Below are 24,593 nucleotides of genomic sequence, written 5' to 3'. Positions count from 1 at the left end.
CTCAGAATGAACAATGATAAAGTTTTTTAACTCATTTTTTTCGCAAATTTTCTTTCAGTGTTATTTCAATTCACAAATTTTAGGATATCCTGTACATGCACGTATTTTTTATATATTAAACGATTATAATCTGAAAAAAGAAAATTGTAAAATCACGTTTTAAAAACGAACTAGTGGAAGAAACGCGCTATTTTGTTGATTATTCGTATTACTATGCAATCGATTAGTCTAAGTTTAGATATAGTATTTCTTAATAAATATGTAATGAAAAGTAAATGCATAATAAAATCTTGATCATAAAAAAGCGCAAAGTTGAAAGATTTATAAAAGACTTCTTCTGCATATATTTTAAATAATTATTAACGTATCTTAAATTTATTGACTTGCATGTTGTTTTATTGTAAAATTTACGAAGATTTTACATTCAGATAAGAAAAAAACTGCAAATCGCAAGAATATAGTAGTTTATTACAGCATGATAACAGAAACTTAAATGCAAAATAATAAATTCTACGTGTCATGTTAATTCACGCATATCTATCGGTGATATTAATATAAATTAATATCAGGGCCGATCTCTCTAGATGCAAAATAGCACAAAATGTATTCAATATATTCAAGTCTAGTAGTTCTAATCGTGCGCAATTAGTATAACTTGTATGGATATTTAATACAACAGCATATTTAATTTGTTTAGTTATTTTCAACCTAAACATAATGTTCCAGTTTCGACATTTTAATTAATTGTTTAAATAAATAATACAATTGTTTAGTTTTGTTGAAATATGTATCATGTAAATTCGTGGAACTTTATATTGTATCATATAAATTTAATTCTATGATTTTTTACTTATAGTTTCTTATATATTACATACACATATCTTTTTAATATATACTTTTTTTAATAGACAATTAGTTGGACAAATATACATTATTCAAAGTTCTAATGTAACGAAATTTTAATCACATGACAATCATGATTTAATGCAATAACAAATTTATTTACAACTTAACCAATTCATTTTTCGTTTTCATTAAGAATATCTTATATCTTCATTGATATGTAATTAATCATGCGTACAAAAAGTAAAAGCACGTGCTCGTAAATATATCTTATATGACGCATACGATATCATTGCGACCATAGGATGGTAGATTGTAGAAAAAGTAATTTATATGTCTAAAGAAAGCATTAATAATATTTGTGACTACGTAGCTGTGAGAGAAGTAAACGATGTTCACGCGAAAATGGCTCATTAGATTCATGCGATAATTAACACGGTTGAATGAACACGAGAAGTCTAATGCTGGGACCACCAGTGCAGTTTTAGAATGCCGAGGAGTGAAAGTATTCGCAATTTCTTTCGTCAATCTATCTGGTCACCTAAGGAGGAAGAGAGATAGTATTTAGTGTAAAGATTGTACGGTAAAATTATGTACAATTCAAATGTTTAATTGTCCGCGAATATATAAACTTCATGTTAATTGTTGTAATAATATTGTAAATTTATGTGTACGCAATGTCATGAATAAGATTTTTAATAATATCTTTTATTTTAAGATACACAAATTCTTCTAATTTTAAAACAATTCTATGTAAGTAACATCTCTCAAATTGTGATTATATGACTAATAAAAAAGAAGTAAATTGTTAAAAAATATAATCGGCAATTTCACTTACCAATATTGTTGCACTGCCGTAATATTGTTGTTGGAATGCTATTACTCCGTTATAATCTTGCTGTTGAATCGCCACTGTACTGCCGTATAGCAATTACCTAAACATTAAATTACAATAACATATTTAATCTATTACAGCCCATGTCTACATTTTAGACTAGCAAGATAATCAAAAACACGTCATGGAAATAGAATAGGAGAATAATAAAATATTTTTTACATAAAAAGCACATAACAAATTTCAAGTTTGCAATTAATTGTTACAAACAGATTATTAAATATTGATTGTACAGAAAAACTGATCATACCAATCGATTTTGCGAAAAATGTTATAAAAGAAATTTTACGTTTAACTTTTTCTCAGATCTTTCTTCGCTTAGACAAAACAAATGAGCATTACGGATTATTAAAAAACCGTTTCCATTTTTTTATTAGACCAGAGTTGCGTTCTAAAATTCAACTCTATCAACTCGAGTATTATTTTATCCTTATTGGTTACCAAATGTTGAATAAAGATAAAAGATACTTGGAGTTGACAGAGTCAAGATTTGGAACGCATTCCAATAAAGTTAGCAAAAATAAAACAATTGCAAAACGTTAACATGTCTTTTTTATGACCTTTTCCGCAAAATTAATTCATGTGATCAATTCTTCTTTTATAGGTATTTAATATTTAATAATATATTAATAAAAATTAATTGCAAAATAGATTTTTGTAATTAATTGTTAATACGTTTTCTTATAGGCAAACGGTGCTGTAGGCAATCAATTTCTAGGCAAAGTAAGCCTTCTCTTACTCGGAAGGCTGCGCTGAAATTAATAAGTAAGTTAGATTAAAAGTAGAAGGTGAACTGCAACAAATATAATTTTAGTATAGTTATTTAATTCTCTCTCTCTCTCTCTCTCTCTCTCTCCATCATATTATGTAACTTATTTGTTTAACGTCAAAGTTGATTTTCATATAAATATCTAACAATAACCTTTTATGTTCACTGAAAAATGTTTTTACTACTAATTGTAATTAATACAAATTCAACACAAAATTCTGTTTCGTGGTGAATTTGTATTATGATTTAAGAAAAAATTCTATGAGAGGAAAATAAACGATTTTTGTTTTTTGCAGTTTTTCTGTAAAGTTGATAGTATTCGAGTAAAAAATTATTGAAGACGAATATTCGGTAATTTTTAGTAATTAATATCTTATTAACTATTGCGAAAATTGCAAAATGGTAGAAAACTTTTTGAGTTTAGTCTATCTGTACACACGAGCGCTTTATCAAAACTAGGACACCCTATATGTTCGTTCGTACTTATGTATTTGAATCGTTTCATCTGTCGTTGGTCGATGACGCGTCGCAACGGAACGTTTCTATGTTCAAACGGATCGGCGTCATCGGCGATGTTTACGTAGGCTCGGCTGAGCTCGACGTTCCGACCGTAAACAAAACTCGCTTGCGCCGTTCTGAGAATTCGTCTTATCCCGCGCAGTAATTTTATGTTTTTCCGAAACAGTTCTCCGCCGAATATATCATTTTCTTCGTCGCAAGAGCAGTTCTAAAATCTTCCGCGCCTTTCGCCCGCGCTTTTCGCCTGCGTGTATGAAGTAAGACGGAATTCATCGACGATCACGAAATACGACAAGTCGACAATCTGGTAAATATCACAATATAATTGTTTAACAATTAATAACGGTATGTGTAGTTTTAGATGTAATATTCTTATTTTACATTCAACATTTACATTCATGCGCATTATGCGTGATAAATCAAATGTACGCACTGTACATTTGACTCGCGTAGTACGAACTCGAACCTATAACGTATACCGATGGTGACACCACAAAGCTGACAGCGTTGAGATGTCGCGCCTTTTGCGTTCATTTGTAGTGAGTGCTTACGACACCTAATTGTTCGTGACATCCGCATTTTCGCAATCGAGCATCGTGAGTGTCGAAGGAGGAAGATCAACCGATCGGTGCGTTAATATTATACGTTTCGCTCATAATCATGTTACGGTGAAATTGTGCAGGTTATAAAGGCTCTTTGTCTCGTTACACGAATTAAGATCTTAAGCGGTATGCTACTAAGAAATATTTTTGAATTTATTGCTGTTTTATGCCCACTATGGCCAATACACCTTAAGTTATTGAGAATCACTTTTGCACGAATGAAATTTCGACAAGCGTGTGGAATTAGGAATATCGCGAGCGCAATACTCTAACAACCGAAGTATTGTGTGAAGATACAGTTTGTTACGTACAATTGGTGCGGCAGTTTCTTCGAATTTCGCGGCGTACTTACAGACATATTGCTTGCTTGACGCGTATGGTTCTTATAAATTGATTACTTTGGCGAAAATAAAAATCGGAGTGTAAATCGTATAAGACCTCGTTTTTTATTACCTGGTTTACTTATATAGTTTAGAAATTTAACCTCACTTTATTAATTTGGTATAATGTAAAACTTTTTTTTAGCTATGATTAGTTACTAAACTGATTGTTTTATAGAGATACTATATAACTTTACTATAAAACTATGAATTAATGATTAATCATTACAAGAAAAAACAATTTTTACATTATTATCAGGTCAAATCTAATCACAACTTAATCAGAAAATGCAAAATTGAGCCTAAATTAAGTCAAATATAAGAGGAGAATGACAAAATAAGTTTAAACGGAGCTTCTAATTGTAAGAGGAATTGTAAATTCAGATAAAATGTAACAAAAGTGTTTCAATTTTTGCTTTCTAAAAAGCTTCATTTATACTTCTATTATTCTCTCCTTATAACTCGACTACTCCAATTTTTATTTTTGTCAGGGCACTGGTTAATTGAAATATGCATTCTCCTATATAATATTTGAGTAATAGTATTTATATACCTAATAATTGGTAATATTTGTTATTTATCATTAACTTTTATTTGTCATTAACTTTTAATTGGCAATTATTTTTTTTATTAGATGCAATCACTGTTTGTACTTCAGTTAATATTGTGATCGTTACTTTAGATTATGTGCTTTGAATGGTGATAATTGTCGGTAATAATTGACGGTGACAACAATATGTATTCTATAATAACTGTAATTACTTTATTTTTTGTGAATTAGAAGAAATAATTAATTTAATACTAATGTGGTTATGTTTATAATATTATATGCATAAGTTTGGAAAATGGGACAACGATTGGCAATAATCATATAAATTATTCTTTATTTATATGTTGTTAGTCACTATTGCTTATGATTATTCTACAAATTAAAGTGCAAAGTAGTTAATTTTTAAGATTTTTGTCTTTACTGTAACGTATACAAGATTACCTGCATGTATTTACCATGATGATTGGTAATATAATCAATAATCTTTTTATTAATTATACATATGTATATATAAATTATAAAATCATTATAATTTAGAAAATTAAATCTTTATGAGTGAGTGGTTTGTGAAGTTTAAATAAATTTATTATGAACAAAGCAGATGGTAGAATCACAGCAGCATAATCAATAAATTCAATTATTACATTTGTTTGTTTTAACGAGTAATGTAATAATTTATTAATGTTGATTTCACATCATTTGCGTACTTTGGTTGAATTAATCTTGTTATATTTTTAATAAATTAAAATTAATATTATTAATACTATGATTGCATTTTAAAAAATATATAAAATAATAAGAATATATGAGAGCTAATATGATGTTTTTTAATGAACTATATCACATATAAAAGTTGATTGTATTGAAGAACTTTGAAAATAATAATTATTAATAAATAATTATAAATTGTTAATAGATGCAGCTAAAAATGTGATGGAGGATATCATGAACAAAGGTACTCTATCATCAGAGATGTCATCGCAGTGGTGAGTGATGAGTAATACCTACTGTATTTATGTGTGTATATATTGATACAATTATAATGGTCTGATAATTGTTACCTCAGAAATTCTCAATTGTAAAATCCGTATTCTTTCAAAAATTATAAGTTTAAAGATTGTAAACTCACTTAGTAAAAACAGAATTAAATTATTTAACAGAAAGATTTAAAAATAAGAGCTACATGAATACAATTAATTTTCTTTTCTAAATATCTACGTGTATTTTAGCTTTATTTTAGCTTTATTTTTTTAACTTAATATGTAGTTTATTAATATTACTAACGTTAACGCTCACTTTATCATTTCTTATTTATACTTTTAAAATTGTATAAGCATAGTAGATTTAATTTATTCTTATAAATTCATTTGTGTCTTTTTTTCAATAATTTTCACGTCTTTTTCTTTTCAAATTTATCCAATAAAATTTCACATTTGAATAAAACAATATGATATATGTATTTTTAATTGACTCAAGAATTTTTTTATTTTGAGAAATAGATTGCAATTATATTATACAATTAAAATCGCTAGTTTTAATTATTATTGTCTTATTATATTATTGTTCTCACTGCATTAATTAATACGGTTATATTATAGACGGAACTTATTTCACAATTAGTGAAACGTTCTGATGTAGCAATAATCATCTTTTATCTAATGTTCAGTGACATGATTCAATTGAACTGACAATAAGTAGAAAGAGAGAAACAATTCACGCTCAATTATAAGCTATTTGTCAACTGTTAAAGATATTAAGATTGATATTAATTTAGAAAAAAAGGAAAAATTTTCAAGATGTAGCATGAAATGAACGCTACATCATCAATATATACATATGTATATGCAATATAAATTGTATTTTTATATAAGCGTTAAGTCAGTGTCATAAGTACAACAATATTCGAAAAATAGCGTGAAATCGAAAAACCAATTTGGTGGCATGTGATATGCGTTGCTAAAACCTTGAAAGTTCAGAATTTAAAATTATCTAAGAATAATTGCTTCTGTTTTCATTCATTGATTTATGATAATATTAATAGGATTACAATAGTAATAAAATTAATTAAGTATATTATATAATTTAGACAAAATTATAAATCGCGGAACACACATTACTTAAGAACATTTAACAGCAATTTTTTTCGCAAAAAATTCTATAGTACATATATAAGTGATATCTTAATTATACTGTATGAAAAGCAGAAAACTTATATATGTTTATATTTGATTGATTTCTAAATTAAAAACACAAGAAACGCGAAAGTCGTTAAATTCCAATTTAGCGGATTAAATTTGACATGCGAATGATCGCATGTTGGTTTTTCACAAACGATATGCGTGAAACATCGCGTTATGTCTGGTGAGTAATCCTTTCTCTCGCAACCTTTAATTTTGTATTTAATTCCGGGTGAGTCTGAAATAATCCTGAGCATTTCGACGTATCCACGTGTGTCACTCTGTCATTAAAGTGTCCTTTCTTTCACCCAATTTTTTAACAGGATGTAAACTTGCGAAAGAGAACAAAGTATGACACGAAGCAAAGTAATTTCTTCACTTTAATAAATGGCAGCCTCTGAGACCTACAATGTGTCAATATTAAAACAGTTGTAGCTAATATACAAGTAGTTGTGTAGAATTTTTTGTATTTATGACATGCATATCTTGAATGTTATCGCATACATTTACATTTTTATTTATAACTGTATATATTTATATACAATATTTGATTAAAAATATGAATACATTAGAATGTGATGAGAATATTCTTTTGTATGTGTATTAAAAGATATAAGAATATTATATTATTTCTAAAACAGATTTATAAATATTGTGTAAAAAAGAGTAATAACGTGATAAAGCAATTATTATCTGCAGAATTATTTTTATTATAGAATACATATCTTTTTCATAATCTTTCATTTTATCTTTAATTGAACGTGCATGACCTCTCGATATTATTCGCTTGTACAATGTTTAAATCTACCACAGCTTGATTTCTGTTCGCCTGAATCAAGTGGCGAGCGGGACCAGTCGATCCAGTTTAGTCGTGAATCACATTTGAGAGTGGTCATTCGACCGGTTAGACGCAGCGATCCGTCTGTAGCATGCTCCGTTGATCGGATGGTATGGTGAAAGGAGTTTGTGCAGCTTTTAACGCCCGCGCGTTATTCTAACGAATTTGCCCGCGATCTAGTATTATACATATGCTGATAGACATTCGGTAGTGTAACACAGGATTGGCCGTGTAAAATACACAACTAGCAAAATGCATCATTAAACTTTCAATTAACTCTTTTAATTAAGTAAGCGCGTTAGGCGTCGTAAAACCTTATAAAAACTAGAGGTTAAAGAGGCAAATAAGATTTTATCCGGAGAATTTAGATCTTTGTGCATTATTAACGAATAATATAAGATTCAGAACAAAATAAGATTCAGAATTATATTTTTATTTTAATAAATAGTGAGTTTCTCTTCGTCAGAAAGTACTACGCGGATGTAATACAGGATGTTCTCACATTTTATAATCACATAATCCAATAATTTTTCTCCGAAATTATTGATGATACAAAAATGTTTTAAATAAAAGTCGAACGGTTTCGACGGATATTTTGGTCCTATTGTTTATTTTTCTAGTGGAGGCACTATAAGGATATGAAGGGCACCTCTACTTAGTAAGAATAGAATTTGTTTCACATAATATGATTTCTTTAATTATTTTGCTAAAGTACTAGAAATATCAAAAAATTAATAGAAAACTTAAAAAATCTTTTAAACTTCTAAAAATCTTTTAAAAATCACATTGTGTTTTCTTTACACCAATCGACTTATTATATTTATGCACACAAATATTAAGATACAGTTACGATTAATATTAAGGTACGAAAAAATAAATAGTTTACGATATTTTCTATTTTATGTCAAAATTTACCACAATAAAGTAAATGACGGTTATAAACTATTGAATTTCTGATATCTTTATTTTAGTATTTTTATATACAGAATAATTAGAGAAATTAAAAATAAATGAAAACATCATATAATTCCATCTTAAAAAGTGAAAGTGACCTTCATCTTTTTGACGCTATCTAGAAAAGAAACATGATCAAAATTGGTTCCTTCAAAGTTATTTCACTTTTATCTTAAATAATTTTTTATATCAATAATTTTAGAAAAAAATAATTAAATTGATTAAAATAAGGCATATTGTATAGCGAATACATTTTGTTGTGATAAGAATGTTCTGCATGAACGAAGCGCAATCAATTACGTCAAACTTTTATTAATTTATATAAATAAATACATATGGTGATAATGGATTGCCGACTTTGTTCGCATCCAGCTTCTATAGCAGTTATATTTTATAATACTAAGAACGACGCAATCAATTACATCAAATATTCATTAATATATAAATAAATGTACATAAGAAGAGTAGGTTGTCGACTTTGATTCAATGTATCACAGTTCAACCTTCATTGACATAATAACTGGAACTCTCTACGGCCCTGAGGAATACTTTATGTCGGTTACCATCAGTGAATGCCGTTTTCGAAGGACATGCTTGATTACAGCCGGTGCCTTATGGATGTTGTTACATATGGTACTGAATATCCGTTACCGCGGAGTAAACATCACGTCGCGCAAGTCATCGGCTGGAAAGCGTCCCGGGTACAGATTACCTAGAGTGATTCCTCAGCAGGCTTGTGCGAACCGAGGTCTGGACTTTCACGGATAGCGTACGCGCAGATCGGTGCACGTGCTGGGCGCATATAGTTTTCCTTTCTAATACGTCAGTTAACATTAGAGTTTACGATCCCGGAATTTAGTTTTCCGTATGGGACTTCGGTTGATCGCATCATGAGAAGGATGTGAGTTTTCCTCTTTCTTTTTTCTAATGCGATAACTTCTATCATAGAAACTGTACACTTGTACAGAGATCTATGATATAACCGACAGTTTTTTTCTTAAATTGCTTTCATTACAGTGAAATTTATGTAAAATATATTGAATATGTTAAAAAAAATATTGTAGAGGAAATTACGAACATGCGTAAGTAAACGCGAAAAATACTATTGCAGTATATTAGAGTAGTGATAACTTCTCGTTTTTTGCGTCCAGGGATAGGTACGTCGACGTACGTTTAGTGCTATACTATAACACGTGATCACATAGAATTTTCATGCCGTTTAAGGTAAATACCATTATATGTTTTTGATGTAAAGGGGAATTGGAAATATCTAAAGAAAAAATTAAATAAAGTCGACGATTATTAATTTTTTCTACAATAGAATTCTTTATTCAAAAAATATTAATTTTAAACTACAATAATTAACATTTATATATTATTAATTTAAACTGTAATTTTTAACAAAAAATTAAATTGATTCGGTATTGCCGAAAACAAAATATTTTTTTATTATGCAAAATGCACGATATTTTTTATACAATAATAATTTTATATTATTAAAATAAAAAAGGAAATTTTAGAGCATTTTAGCAAATTGATTGCCACACAATTTATTCCTTGGAAATGAGTGAATGATAAGTCTTAAAATAATCAAAAATATATCAAGTTTTTTTTACACATAAAAAATATATATTTATATTTTATTTATTAATAAATATGTTAATACAGCTTTTTTATTATACCGCAAAAATATTTTTATTCTAGAAACTTCACATGAAAGTTGATGATATATTAAACATGATTAGCGAATTCTTTTCTATGTAAATTTACTTTCTTATTGTGAACGCATATATTGCGAACGCATTATGAATTCGTATAATCTTTATCCGGATCTGCAATCTTTATCCGGTTCAGCCTTACTGTTATTTACCAAATCTAAGAAAGCGTTTAATTATAATGTCAAGATGTAATTAAATGAAATAAAGTATATCTATTAAACGAGGTAATACATAAAGCTTTACAAAATATTTACGACAAAATAGAATAACATGAAAAATTTATTTAAACTTATTTATTCGAATTTCTTAAAAAATTAAAAATTTTTATTATAAAGAAAGTCATAAAATAACTTATATTAATTATTTCTAAATTATAAAAATATGACTAATATACATAATAAGTTAATAAAAATTAAAAAACACGAATTAAGAAACACACTTAACTAATCAGTTGTACGTTAAATTATGTTTTTTGACATCTTATAACTTTCTGTACGTATTACACTTGCGTATGCATTATCGAGCTAACTACAGTGGCGGTTTAGTAACATTGTAGATCGATTGGAATCAGCTTTGAAATTATTTATGGTTCGCTTGTTTATGTAGAATACGATCGTATCTGTCGATAACTTTTACTTTCGCGAATGCGGAGAACGCTGTCGTTGCACGCTAATTCGTGCGTGGCAAACTCGCGAAATGTAAGTAGTTCTGTGCCGTTTCGTGTTATATTATATATAATTTGTCTAGCAGAGAAAAAATTTTACCTGTGCCAAACGTACATTTATAACCGGACATTTTATCATCATTTTTGTCAAGTACCTAATTATTGTTGCAGTTTTTTAATTGTTTATCTTAGTAGTTTATCCTATAATCTATAGCACGTATAATTGTGTGTGTGAAGCTGGCGTCTTAGTTGGTGGAACCTCATTAAATATTGAGAGTTCTGAGATTATTTTCAATAGTTCTACAATTCTATATAGGAAAAAAATAGTTACGGCCATTAAAGCCGAGAAACCGCGAAAATTCAAAATAAGACGCCAGGTTCACACAGCGCTAACTTTGTCTAAAGAAGATTCCAGCTACAGTTTCTTATAGAATTTGAAAAGATACATAAGTCTACAGAGAGTTCTAACATTGTTATTTGATTTTTAAACAATTTTTTTCCCTTATAAAATTATCTTTAATGGGAACGAAGATGAGACGCTGTCTGATTTTCAAGAGTTCTGCTATCATCGCAGCCAAAATAGCTATAGTTGCATTTAGAAAAGAATTATAACAAACGCCTTGTTTCATTCTATAATAAGCCATTAGTCATAAATCAGAAATTAGAAGTTGGAAATTGACGATTGTGATTGATCAATTTCCAGCTTCTAACTTCTGATTTATGACTAATGACTTATTCTAGAATGCGTGGCAGAATTAATTTTTATTAAGAAATAAAAAAAACGAACTAAATATATGGGAGGACACAGAATTTTTAGATCCATTATACCAAGATCTATTTAAAAAAGTTTGACATTTCCATGTTTTATTTCTTTCATTTATAAAATGTGTATATGTATTATATTTATTTACTCTCGTTATATTACCTATGAGCAAAAAAATGACCCATTTTTTTCCATTTTTGACCCATTTTCATTCTAGATTGAAAATTTACCCTGTATGATCCTATTTTTAAGTCAGATTCGTATTCAGCAACTCAAAATACATTAGAATAGTTGGGTCTCCACCCTAGCACAGGGTACTTTTTTTTGTGGGCCTGTGTTATTAGAGTTAAGGAACGATCACGTTTATCAATGAAATGTTTACATTTTATGACAAATTTTTATTTTGTAATTACTTGTCTTAGGGAGCTATTTTTATAAAATTGAATATAAAAAAAATATTTTTTATTCTAATAAAATGTAAATTTCTTGTAAAGATATGAGAGACAAAATTGAGGATATAACTTAACGTAATTCAAACGTATTGTACTTGTAGATTGCATCGTAAAATCCATGTAAAGGTATAATGTAGTGACTATTTTTCGCGCCCATTGAATAGCGGTAATGTCGGACTTTGGAGCACTATTGGAACGCGACAATTTCGAACAGCATGTGAAATGCGGTTGCCTTGGTTTCTCGCAATAACGTCTTATAAACAGCCGTAATTGAATCAATCGGCAGACATTTCCTTTCTACGGGATCTAAGCAACGTTTGGCCTTACATAGTTACCGTGCGGGTGTTGACTGTTTCTCATCGACAACTTTACATATTCTCGGTCGCTGCGAGTTACTAACTTCTGTTTGTTATTACATTGTACTATTACATTATGTTATACAAAAAATTTCTTAGCGAATTTTAAAATCTCATCAGGGAAATATCAAAACTGTCCTTTATTTTTTGTGAGTTTTATGTATGTGTAGAATATTAAAATAATATATTTATATTTTTTTCTACTTATCTCGAAATTTAGGAAATAACCTCTCGAATGGTTTTTTTTTATTTTCAGCGAATAATTTTGAAACTGCGAAGTATATGAAAAAATATTTATACAAAAGTTTTATAATATTTTATATTCTTAATAACGATGTGTTCACGTTTTTTGAAATTGTCAATTTTTTTAATTTACTGCCATCCTCAATAATTGCTTTAATTCCTGAACCTTGAGATAAAAAAGATATGGATCTAGTATTTTTATATTGTACAACATATCTAAAGTTCATCATTTGTGAGGGACAGTTTCGATGGTTCCCTTGTCAGTTTTTAAAAAAATTGTATTAAAATTATATTAATTACGCTGACTATTTCTACGTATTTAACATGCTTTTTAATATTTATATGATATCTATATATAAGTATAAAAAAATATTAAAATTTTTGTCTATTTTTATAGCGTTGTTTTTATTGTATAATTATACGTAATAATCTTTTATAAAAAAATCATATGTTTGAATTATGTGTTTGATTGGTTTGTGATGATTTTTGTCTCGCATTATAGCTTTTATTTGCCAGCATTTCACAAAGACTTGTCGCGATGTAAGAAATTAGGTGTTACTTGGCGATTTTCCTGGCGGTCATGAGCCGAGTTGTAACAAGACGTTCTCTATCTATTCCAGCTCGGAAACCGCACCATAAAACATTTATGGGAAACGTGATCGGCTTAACTTCGAACGGGCATATGATCTTGTAATTTGTCCCATACATGGTATACAGCTATTTTCCTTAGAAAGCGCCCAGAGAGATTTCGACTGCTGCACCAATTAACCGCGTGCGAATTTGTATTATGCTGGAAGGAACGAATGGAAGCCCATACGCGGTTTTAATTGTGCGGTTTGTAGTATACAGTTCTTTAACTGTCAGCTGGTTGAAAGTACGGTCGAGAAAGATTTACGATTGCTTTTTATCAACAAGATACGAGAAAATTGAAATGATTTAATTGATTAAATTTCCACACAAAATATATATATATTGAATGAATATGCGAATATTTTAATATCTTAATAATAATATCCTTATGATATAAGAAATTATATCTTTTAGCTATCAAAATCAATTAAATGACTTATGATTTTGAAATTACTAGTTCAATGATTAATTGTCGACAATTAACGTTATGATAAATTATCATGCTGATCTATTATGTATAAGATTCGTTGGTTTTATAATAATAGTATTCAACTATTAGAAATATCCGATTCTGATATCAGAAACCGATTAAGATGGAATATGGGCGTGATGGAAAATAATTGAAACTTCCTTCTAATCTATCTCCAAAATGAATCTGATTTGTTTGATTGATGCGATAATCATTTACGTATGATTCTAAAATGAATTTCAGTTTACAAAGAAATGCGGACAAGGCCATATCATTAACGGAATGCAGCCAAGTTTATAGTAGATTCTGTTAGCTGGTATTGTGTAATTCACTGTAACTACCGGCTTCGCGACTGCGAGTAGCTTCGAGAGGCAACGCATGCATAAACTGAGCTATGCATCGTGTTTTATCACGAAACAGAATGTTAATTATATACTTTTCTTCGCGAAAATAATCTTTAGCAGCGTCAAATCCAATCGAATTTTCTTGTTAATAGATAGATCCGCAGTTTAATTATACATCATACAATTATATTTGAAAGATTGAAAGCAAAAATGATTGAATCAGAATTTTTTGATTATTATGCCACATCATTAAACATTTTATATATATATATATACATAAATATACATTTATATACGTATATACATTCTACCAATAATGTTAAATAATATTAAATAAGTGACATAATGATGATATATAAAATGCAATGTATATATATATATATATATATATATATATATATATACATAAAATATATCTATACTTATATTTTATACATAAATTTGTCTATTTTATATTATTCATATTTTGAATTTTATAAATTGCATTTTATAAATAGCAATTGCATAAAAATTGTGTATACGATTAAAATTTTTAATTTTTTTTTTTGCAAAAGATCAAACTTATATTTCGATATAGTAATTATTTCTATCTTGCTTTATATCCTACTTTAAATCCTTGTTTCATAAGTTCTCCTTTTTGACAAACGCAAAGTATAGTATACTAGATACGTTCTCTGATTTCGACCCCACAATTATTTAAATGAAATGTAATTGTATACAACATTCTGTTTACTTGCGATTGACAATTGGTGTACGTGCATCATGCCAATCTCTGTCGATCGCGTTTTAGGCACTTGTACTTTCTCGCAGCGGGACTTGTTTCGTTGGCTAGATGTAATACGCGAAGGAGACTGCAAGTAATTGTGGCAAATCGTTCGTTCTAGCCTTCACCCACTTTCTCTTTCATAGGCCGAGTTTAAGTTAACAATCGGATCTGAATGTGTCGAGACGTAATACAAAAACGATATCCGTGTTTCATTATTTACAATATATTATAAAAATATTTTGAACCTCAAAACAAATTGTTCGTATTATATATAGAATTGATTCTACACAGTATCGTTTGCCGCATACCTTTTTTCATCTATAAATTTTACTAAGTTCTTTAATATTTTTCTTGTAATTAATATGTTATTGAGAGATAAACTTTTTAATTGAAAGTTATTAAAAATTAGAACACAAAATAAATAATAAATGATTTTTTATTAGAATTTAACAAAAATTTTATTTTAAATTTTATTAAAAACTTTATTTTGGTTACTAAAAAGCTAAATATTTAATAAAAGTTAATTTTGCATGCTTGACATATTTTCAGTATTATTAAATTAATAAATTTAAATAAAGCTTGTTAACAGAGATAATTTTATGTTTTGTTTCTCATGATATATTAATTTTAAGATCTCATGTTTATTTTTGAACTCAATCAACCTTAATCAAAACGCAATTATTGAAACATCCACGCGTTTCAAAATAATTAAGGTTAAGCATTTTATTTTTTACATTACCAAAGCAAGATTATTACAGACAATTGGTTTAATATTGTAAATTAACATAATGCAGAAAAGGTAGAAATGGATGTAAAGAAAATACATACAAATTAAAGAACCTTTCAAGCAAAAGAAAATGCGGTGAATATTAAATATTATGTAGATAATAAGCACAAGTGTAAAATCGAGTATATGATTAAATTATATGTAATTGGACATATTTTTTGTACTTTTAAAAGGACATTACACATACATAAGGTAAATGTTCTAGTTAGTGGGCAGTTAGTGAACATGAACCAATTCGTTGGACAAAGTGGTACTTTGTACAAACTTTTAAATATTATGCTTTAACGATATGTACGACTCAAAATAAATTTGTTATTTATAAAAATTTAATAACTGATTTATTTAGAATTTTACATATTAATTAAAAGTTTAATATTTGAAATGTTTTATTATTGTCCAATAAATGATTTATGTCTACTAATTGTTACATTTTATATCTTACATCATGATAAAATATTCGGGAAGCATCGATTAACGCTCTGAAACTACCTGAACTCAGTTATCGAATTCGCAACAGCTGACTCGACTTAGGCGCCTAATTGGCAGAGAAAGTCCTGTCAAACGTGGCATGCACCGTAATTAAACGAGCGTTTAATCGCGGTAGTGCATTTCTGAGAGCTATGGTTTGTCTCTTGAGACCATTGCAAATAACCATAATGATGTTAGGCACGACGCGATGAAGAAGTACATATGTACGTTGTTCCTGCTGTACATTATATCACTTTTTTGTCAAGTTAGCACATTTTTAGAATTTCAGTGTGATTAATAGAGTTTTAGTCGTTTTAGTCATTTTATTAAAAACTTTGGAATTTTTACTTTAAAAAATTTCTAAAACTTTGTGTCTAACTACGTTTTTATTATTATATAAAAGATAGTAAATTTTTTTAAAACATTTTTGTTAAACTAGATTTAAATCATAAAATACTAAATTTCCTAAAAAATTTTAATCGAGATTAAGTTAAAATTGATAAATAAGTCTCTGTTTTATTATTATATTATTACTCCTTAATTTATTTTTATTTGGTGTTGTTTTGCTATCGCGTTGATGAGCGCATATTTAAAGTAGAATTTTTCATTTACATAGCAATCATATCGATATTTTATTGAAGACGAGTAAGGAAAATCACGATCAGAGGTACATCATAATTTACTTTCGAACACGAGTCTCACTTTAATTTGAGTCGTACATCATACCCATCTGATGAATGTAACATATAACTCATTATTATCTTATCATACATCATAGAAATACTCTTATTTACTATGTTCATTCTTAATGAAAATTTAAATTTATTTTTGATAGATATTATAATAATTTTGACGAAATTTTTTATTTTATTAACTAATATTTATATTAGCGCATAAATCGTTTACCAAACTTATATTTCTGAAACAAAAATATTTTTTAACACGATTTTTAAGATATTAAAAATATTTATTTTATAATTATAGAAAGAATTTTTAAGTTAGGTAGTTAATTAGCAAGATACGCTAATAGCACATTTTATTTGAAGGACATTCTGGCGAACGTTCTTAGGACATAGGAATATTCTCTGAATATTTTTTGGAACGTCCCTTGGAGATCTGTGCTATTAAGATATCGCATCGATGTATATAAGCAAAATTTATTTAATTTATTATCAAACGTAATGATATTGTTACATTATTATTTTATAAAACATTCGTAAAATTGCCGATGAAACATTTTTGTTTACACAATTTTTCTTTGCATTAGGAAGCAGGTGATGTGCTTGCAAAAAAGCGTAGCTGTCCTTAATAGGTATAATTAATTACATATATAATAATGCATATATCAATTTATGTATAGATATATGGGATATTAAATATAATTTAAGATGAACTATAGAGAATTGAAATTAATTGTTATAGAAATAATTATTGGAAAATTATTTACTTTTTTGCAGTTTATTATGGCGGCTCTTTCTCTATATTGATTTACGTGAAACAAGAAATTGTAAAAATAAAACAATGTTTTTTATTAATATAAAAATAAATCCGAAAAATTTATTAGAAATAAGAAAATAATTTTCGTTTTTAACATCATAGTTCAATATCTAAATTGCAGTATCTCATCAGTAATCTTATATTGAATTCACTTATTTACCGTATAAGTAGATATCAGTTGTAAGAACAGGAAATCTAAGACGAGTCAGATTTATTGATAGCATGTGGATTATATATTTGATGATTTTGACTAAAATATTAGTTCGTTCCGGATTCCGCTCATCTGATAAACGCAAATTATCTATCACGCAATAAACTTTCTCGTATAATTCATCTTCAAGCGCAGAAATAAACCACAGCTTCTTAGGTAACGGCGTAAATCAGGCTATTTAATTTGCTTCTCGTTTCTTGCAACCAATTCTTGTCAATCTATTCAAAAAATTGTCAGACGTCTATAATAATTATTTTACTTTCACCGAACAACTATACAGCAGTGTGGCTTAAATTTTGACAAATGCGCTTCGTTTGCGCGCTTTCTTGGCGTGATGCACTTTTTCTTCGCATAACGTATCGAAATCATTTCCGTTTCATCATACATGAACTCAGTCGATCGTAAATATATACTGTGATTTCTCGAGTAAAAACGTAGAGACATAATGCTTTACATTATTATGTATATTATTTGTAATATTGCCTTTTTGGAACATTCCTTACAGAAATTCAATTTAATATTGATCAATTTAATACTCAAGAATCTACACTTAATTGAAACCTCTTCACTTAACATAGCCCTCTTCACTTATTTATGTCGAATATTTCTCGGCCCATTTTTACTTAATATTGTTTATTTATGTAGCCTAAAAAAGACTGACTTTCTATATATTGGTTATTGCAATTAATTTAATTTTATTACATATGTTTCGATTGAATTGGTAAAATGTTCGCATGAAATTTGGGAAATTCAGGGCACATACAATATTATGGAATTATTCCGAATGAATTCCGATTGGAATTATTCTGTTTTCTCTTAAAAAACATAAAGAGATATAGGAAATTATTGAATAATTTCGATTGGAATCCAATTCGAATAATTCCACAATATGTATTCAGGTTGAATCTTGGCTGAGGTGATATTTTTTTCAATAAATTATTTATTTTAGTTTAATAAAATTACTTATATTAATTTTAATATTATTAAATTATTTGTCAATTTAATGTGTGATATTACGTACTCTGGCTTTAGTTTAATAACGAATTCGATTGGATACACTCAGCACGTACTGGTACATATTAAAGCTGTTGTACACAAATTAACGTAAAAATATGTGTTTAATGTAAATATAAAAACGGATTGAACGGATGAAATTCTCAATACATTTTATTGTGCTATTAAGTAAAATCTGTATTTTATAATTTGAAAGTTTGCATTTTACTTTTACATAGTTTAAATCAATACAATAGCTTTAATATACACTAGTGTGTTCAACTGAATTTGAATTGTATTTCGAGACTGATAAATAATCGGCGCGCAGTTTGTTTGAACGGGGATTTTCATTAAATATTGTTTCATGTTCAAAATAAATTAATCATTACCTTTAGTATTAAATTTTTTTAAGAAATATTATATTACTAGTCAAGCAAAAATTCATAATTATTATTGTAATCAAAATTAAAATTATCTGCTGTATTATTTATTTTTTATTATGATTTATTATCATACATCATAAATTGATATTTTTAAAGACTTTGTAGAATATATTTTTTAGTATACATATATACAAGTTAAAAACCGACAAAACTAGAAAATTTTAAATCTAGATTTCTACATTACATTCGTAACGCGTGTGTTGATTATATTGATGCGAGATATTCCTTGATTTTAAAGATAAAAGTGAACTATCGTCATATATCTTGTAATTGAAATTAAGCTCCAGTTTTACGGTAATTTATATTTCCGCACTGATTTACTTCACAATTGAAAGATTTATAAAATTATTACGCTTATATGCGATACGTAAATATGTAATAATAATTCGAGGAATTTTATTATTTATTTAAAAAATTATTATCTGAAGTTATCAAAATAAAAAAATAGCGTGATATTTACAAGATATAATGGATGAATTTATACTCATTATCAGAACGAATCATACATTTTGTTTTGTGCAAGATTTAGGAGTTAGAAATTTCATCGGTGAATACTCGTTTCGCCATCACATTTGACTTACATGTCGATTGTTGCTCAAATAAAGATCGCTGAACGCGATATTCATTATCACAGGATATACGAATGTTATAAGTACGCATTATTTCACAATAATACGTGCTATTGCACCGCGGAAGCAGGAATTTTATTCTATTTTCTACAATATCTATACTTTCTATATAGTAAGAACCGTTAATGCCATTTAATTCCCTCGCGATTATTACACAATTTCAAGTGCGAAAGAAATTTTATAGTTATCGATTGACCGCGCTAAACCAGTGAAAGAAATTTTTCTTCCGTATAAATTATTACGAATGGCGCCTCATTTACCGAAATATTTCAGATAATCAGTGCGGAAATATAAATTACCGTAAAACTGGGACTTAATTTCAATTACGAGATTAGTATGACGATAGTTAACTTTTATCTTTACGATCAAAGAATATTTTTCGTATAATCAACGCGAGTGCAATGTAGAAATCTAGATTCAAAAATTTCTAGTTTTGTCGTTTTTTAACGAAAGCAAATCGCTTGTAATAATTATGATACTTACAAGCTGTGAACTATGTAATGTTCGGTGTACTTTGAATTTATTGCGTCCGGGATAAAGCAAAAAGTATGTAATTATGTTCAAAATGTAATGATATCACAATGATTAACTCTCAGCAAAGTAAAAATTTGTACAAGAAATATATTTCTTCTATGACTTAATTTTTAAATTTTTGAGTTAGTCGAAATATCCTGTTTATCTTTGAAATAAATGAATTAGTTTTTAATAATTTATTTAATTTTTAAATAATTCAATCTTTAATTTTGATTTCAGAAAACTAAAGATGAAATAATAATATAAAATGTTTAATATACCGAAATTGTATTTAAGGTAAATGATGCGGTACAAATTTGGATTCAAAAGTAAAAATCAAAACATGTTGAAATTGCAACATTGAATTTAAAGCAGTTCTTAAATTAACTTGCTAATTTTTTAATTTATCAGCGTGAGATCGCATGTAATATGCAATATAAAGACAAGAGATTGTTATCTCATCTATATTATTATATTTATACAACATCGACTTCATTATGTGGTGAAACTGTATTATATGATGATGCTTGAGTTCATTGACTGTAAGAAAAAATGTAAGGTCAATAGATTGGATCATTGAACATAACGTTACAACACTTCTGGTTTCAATGACTCTAACAAATAATTGTGCTCTTAGCGAAATCCGAGTCTGTAATAAATGGATCGGCCATTTTTACGCGAAGCAGATTAGTCCACGACATCGACGTGAGAATCGCGATATAATTCCATTTTAGATACCTGATTTGGTAACGTTTCTCACAGCATGATTGCATATGCGACGTTTATTGCTGTACTTATTATTACGTGGTTCATTTTCAGAACGGAAATGCCACTGGTCAGATAGTTAGTGATCGGTGTGAACGATTGCGAGCATTTATTTCAGTCGCGTAAATTTATTTTTATTTATCATCATGTTTTGCTCTATATAACATGCGTATCCTATCATATTTAAAAAATTAAAAAGATTTTCATGAAAGTAATAAAAATTTTTATAAAAATAAATTTGCGCGTAATTAAGACGATATATATGCGTGATTTGTAATTAAAATCGATCTCTCTCTATTTCTCTCTCTCTCTCTCTCTCTCTCTCTCTCTCTCTCTCTCTCTCTCTCTCTCTCTCTCGATTTCAACGAGAGATGAATAAATAATAATTACAAGATATTTCGATTAATTTTTGTAGGTATTTATGCAATTGCATAAAAATATAAGAATAGACGTATATAAGTATGATAAAATTTTCTACAAATTTAAAATTATAACATTCTTTTTCGATAAATATTTTTTGTGAAACTAAATACAAAATGTGATAACTTTTGTCAGGCTTTATTTTAAGAAAATAATTAATTCTGTAAATATTTATATATATTTATTATAAATAGTAAAAGTTATGATGTAGCATTTATCTCGATACTTATTTATTAAACGTATTAAATGATTTAGTAATTTTTAAAAATAAATAATATTAAAAACAAGAATATTTGTAATGAAAAATTACTTGTTTCTGGAAATTACTAAATCCTTAATAAAATATTATAATTATTCTAAATTTAAAAATCATTAAATCATATTACAGCATTGTATAAGTAATATTTAAAAAATAATAAAAAAAAATTCAAGAAATTACAATTTCTTGAAAGATTCTTGTGTTCGTTGGGAATCTATCTTGATATCAAGACTTACAAAGCCAGTAGTGCCTCGCATACTTGAACACGGTGTGCTACTTTGTGCACCGGGAAATGTCGTTCAGGGGCAAAATACTCACGCGTAAAAAGAAATCAGTACGCAATATTTATGTAGATGTATTTAATAATTTAATAACTTATACATATATAATTTACGTTACACATTGGACCTTTTAGGTAATACTTTCACATGTAAATTCATAATGATATTCATAGAGTAGGAAATTAAAACTTTCTTCGCGACGTCTAGAGATAATTACGTTGGAGCTTTGCATGATACTCGTTTTGTCATGACGGAGATATTCACTACTTTAATTCGTACATACGCTGTTTCAATTTATTCAACGCACTTCGGGGATATCCATTGCTCCTGTCATTGAACTAAAACCGTTTAGAAACGCTGCGATCTTCACTTTGCACGATGAAAGTTAGCCAAGGATGTGGATGATCATAAACGTCCTAATTTTCCGCTTGGCCGTAGTTTAGTGATTTGCAAAAGCGCGTGCTTGGATGATGAAGAAGGAACGCTCTCTCTGACGGGCGTTGCCAATTGCGCGGCTAACAACCAGCCTCCGAGTGCCCATCTTCATTATCAGCTCCGGTTCCCTTAGTCGTCGCCTCCCGTCATGACTTCCATAAACTCTGAAAGCGCGCAAAACGCGGGCGTTAGCGTAATCAGGCGGCGCCTCGCATTTCCCGCGGGCACAAACTTGGCGAACCACCCAAGGCGAGAGACTTATTGAACGTTCGATCGACTTTGCTATTAGTGCGGTTATGTTAAGTTTCGCTGACGTTGACATGAACGGAACGAATTTACTTGGCTCGCTTCGTAATTTAAGCACATTTTAAATGAACTACTTGGCTTACGAAGCGTGTCACATATTATCGTATCTCGCAAATAAATAAATGTTAAATACATCTAGAGAATTTCTTAAATATGTTATTTTTAATGCCGTAAGATTTTTTTAAACATGCGGTATAATTTTTCATGACATTAATAACGATAAGTCACTTGATAGGATTATAATATCGAATTGAATAAAAGTTGTTTATAATTTAACATATTTAATGATATCAATTTTAAAAAAAGATAGCTAAATTATAGATAGATAGATAGATAAATTATATTTTATTAAACTAATTTGAAATTTTTGCTTCAAAAATTTAATAATGAATTTAATATAAATCTTTTTAATAAATTAATATGTAAAATTGTTAATTTTAATTACTGATATTTAATTATTTCTCATTATAAATATGTTTTGTAAAAAAATAAACTTTGATATTTTTTAATAAAAAATATCAAAGTTTATTTTTTATTAAAAAGTAATTTACAGTTAGTTGAAAAAGAAGTTTTAAAAGTCCATCTAAACAATGGCGTTTTAATTTTCGAGGTTAATATAATCAACGCTGCGAAATAATAAAAGAAAGATAATAAAAATACCGTCAAAATCGAGCGTTCCTGATCCATCAGCGTCGATTTCTTCAATCATTAGATCGAGTTCTTCCGGTGACAGCTTGTCGTCGAGTTCGTGAAGGATGTCGCGAAAAACAGCGGTAGTTATGTAGCCGTTGCCTTCTTTGTCATACAACCGGAATGCCTCGCGTAATTCTTGCTGCATCGCTTCCGTATCTTCTTCTACCAAGAATCTAGCAGCCAGCGTACAAAATTCTTCGAACTCGAGTTCTCCGGAACCTAGAAAAATATATATAATTAGTAGAAAGATACACATGTATTGAAAAACCATTAAGAAAATATAATCGACGCAAGATCGACAATTTTACTTACCATCTTCATCGACTTCACTAATGATTTCCTGCAGCGTGTTTTCGCTAAGTTCGTGACCCAACATGGTCAATATTGTGCCTACCATATTTGTACCGATACTGCCCTTCTTTTGCTGATCGAAAGCATTGAAGGCATTTTTCAGCACTAAAGTAAAATAAAATTTTATATTATTCTAAATGTTTTTTATTATTATAAAAAGATATACTTACGGGCTATCTGGTCCTTATTTAGATCTTCCTGAAAATATAATAGATATTTAATTATAATTACGTAGAATGTTAATTTACAAATATAAACTTTTAGTAATATAAAATTTAAATAAATTTACGCAAAAAGCAAATTAATTTTTAGTTATATCTGCTATCAATGTTTAAGCTTGCATGCTTATTGAATTATTGTTTCCACTTAATTTAATGTATGTTTAATTTATTATTATGCGTTATTTGTTCATTTAATTTTTACGCTGTTTGTTATGAGAATGTTGAGATTTGACAAATTATTTCCGCGTTTATCGAAAGTATATAACTTGCCATTGCGATGATAACTAAACGCGCTACTCGTGGTACGTTGGGTTGGACGGTTTATCCGAGTCTGCACCAGATTCTGACGGTAGACTTCTGTTTTAAGTGATTTTAACGATGATCTTCTG

General features: G+C 28.3%; 1 protein-coding gene across 1 annotated transcript; it reads right to left on the bottom strand.

Annotated features, from left to right (window-relative positions):
* Positions 1-22,257: 22,257 nt before the first annotated feature.
* LOC108751232 (troponin C-like) lies at positions 22,258-24,593 on the bottom strand. Its single transcript, XM_018491310.1, has 5 exons — positions 24,475-24,593; positions 24,154-24,181; positions 23,945-24,088; positions 23,600-23,851; positions 22,258-22,797 (listed from the first exon to the last, which is right to left on the bottom strand). The coding sequence occupies exons 1-5, from the start codon at positions 24,475-24,477 to the stop codon at positions 22,763-22,765; spliced, it is 462 nt and encodes a 153-aa protein (XP_018346812.1). The 5' UTR covers positions 24,478-24,593; the 3' UTR covers positions 22,258-22,762.

The sequence above is a fragment of the Trachymyrmex septentrionalis genome, unplaced genomic scaffold (assembly GCF_001594115.1).
Source record: "Trachymyrmex septentrionalis isolate Tsep2-gDNA-1 unplaced genomic scaffold, Tsep1.0 scaffold42, whole genome shotgun sequence".
NCBI lineage: Eukaryota > Metazoa > Arthropoda > Insecta > Hymenoptera > Formicidae > Trachymyrmex > Trachymyrmex septentrionalis.
This window is presented reverse-complemented; position numbering and strand designations above follow the sequence as displayed.

Bases quoted from the DNA above. Each gene is read 5' to 3' on its own strand.
- LOC108751232 (XM_018491310.1), bottom strand. The intron at 23,852-23,944 runs GTAAGTAAAATT...ATATTTTTCTAG, and splicing joins TAGTGAAGTCGATGAAGATG to GTTCCGGAGAACTCGAGTTC. The intron at 22,798-23,599 runs GTATTTTTATTA...GCGCGCTTTCAG, and splicing joins AGGAACGCTCGATTTTGACG to AGTTTATGGAAGTCATGACG.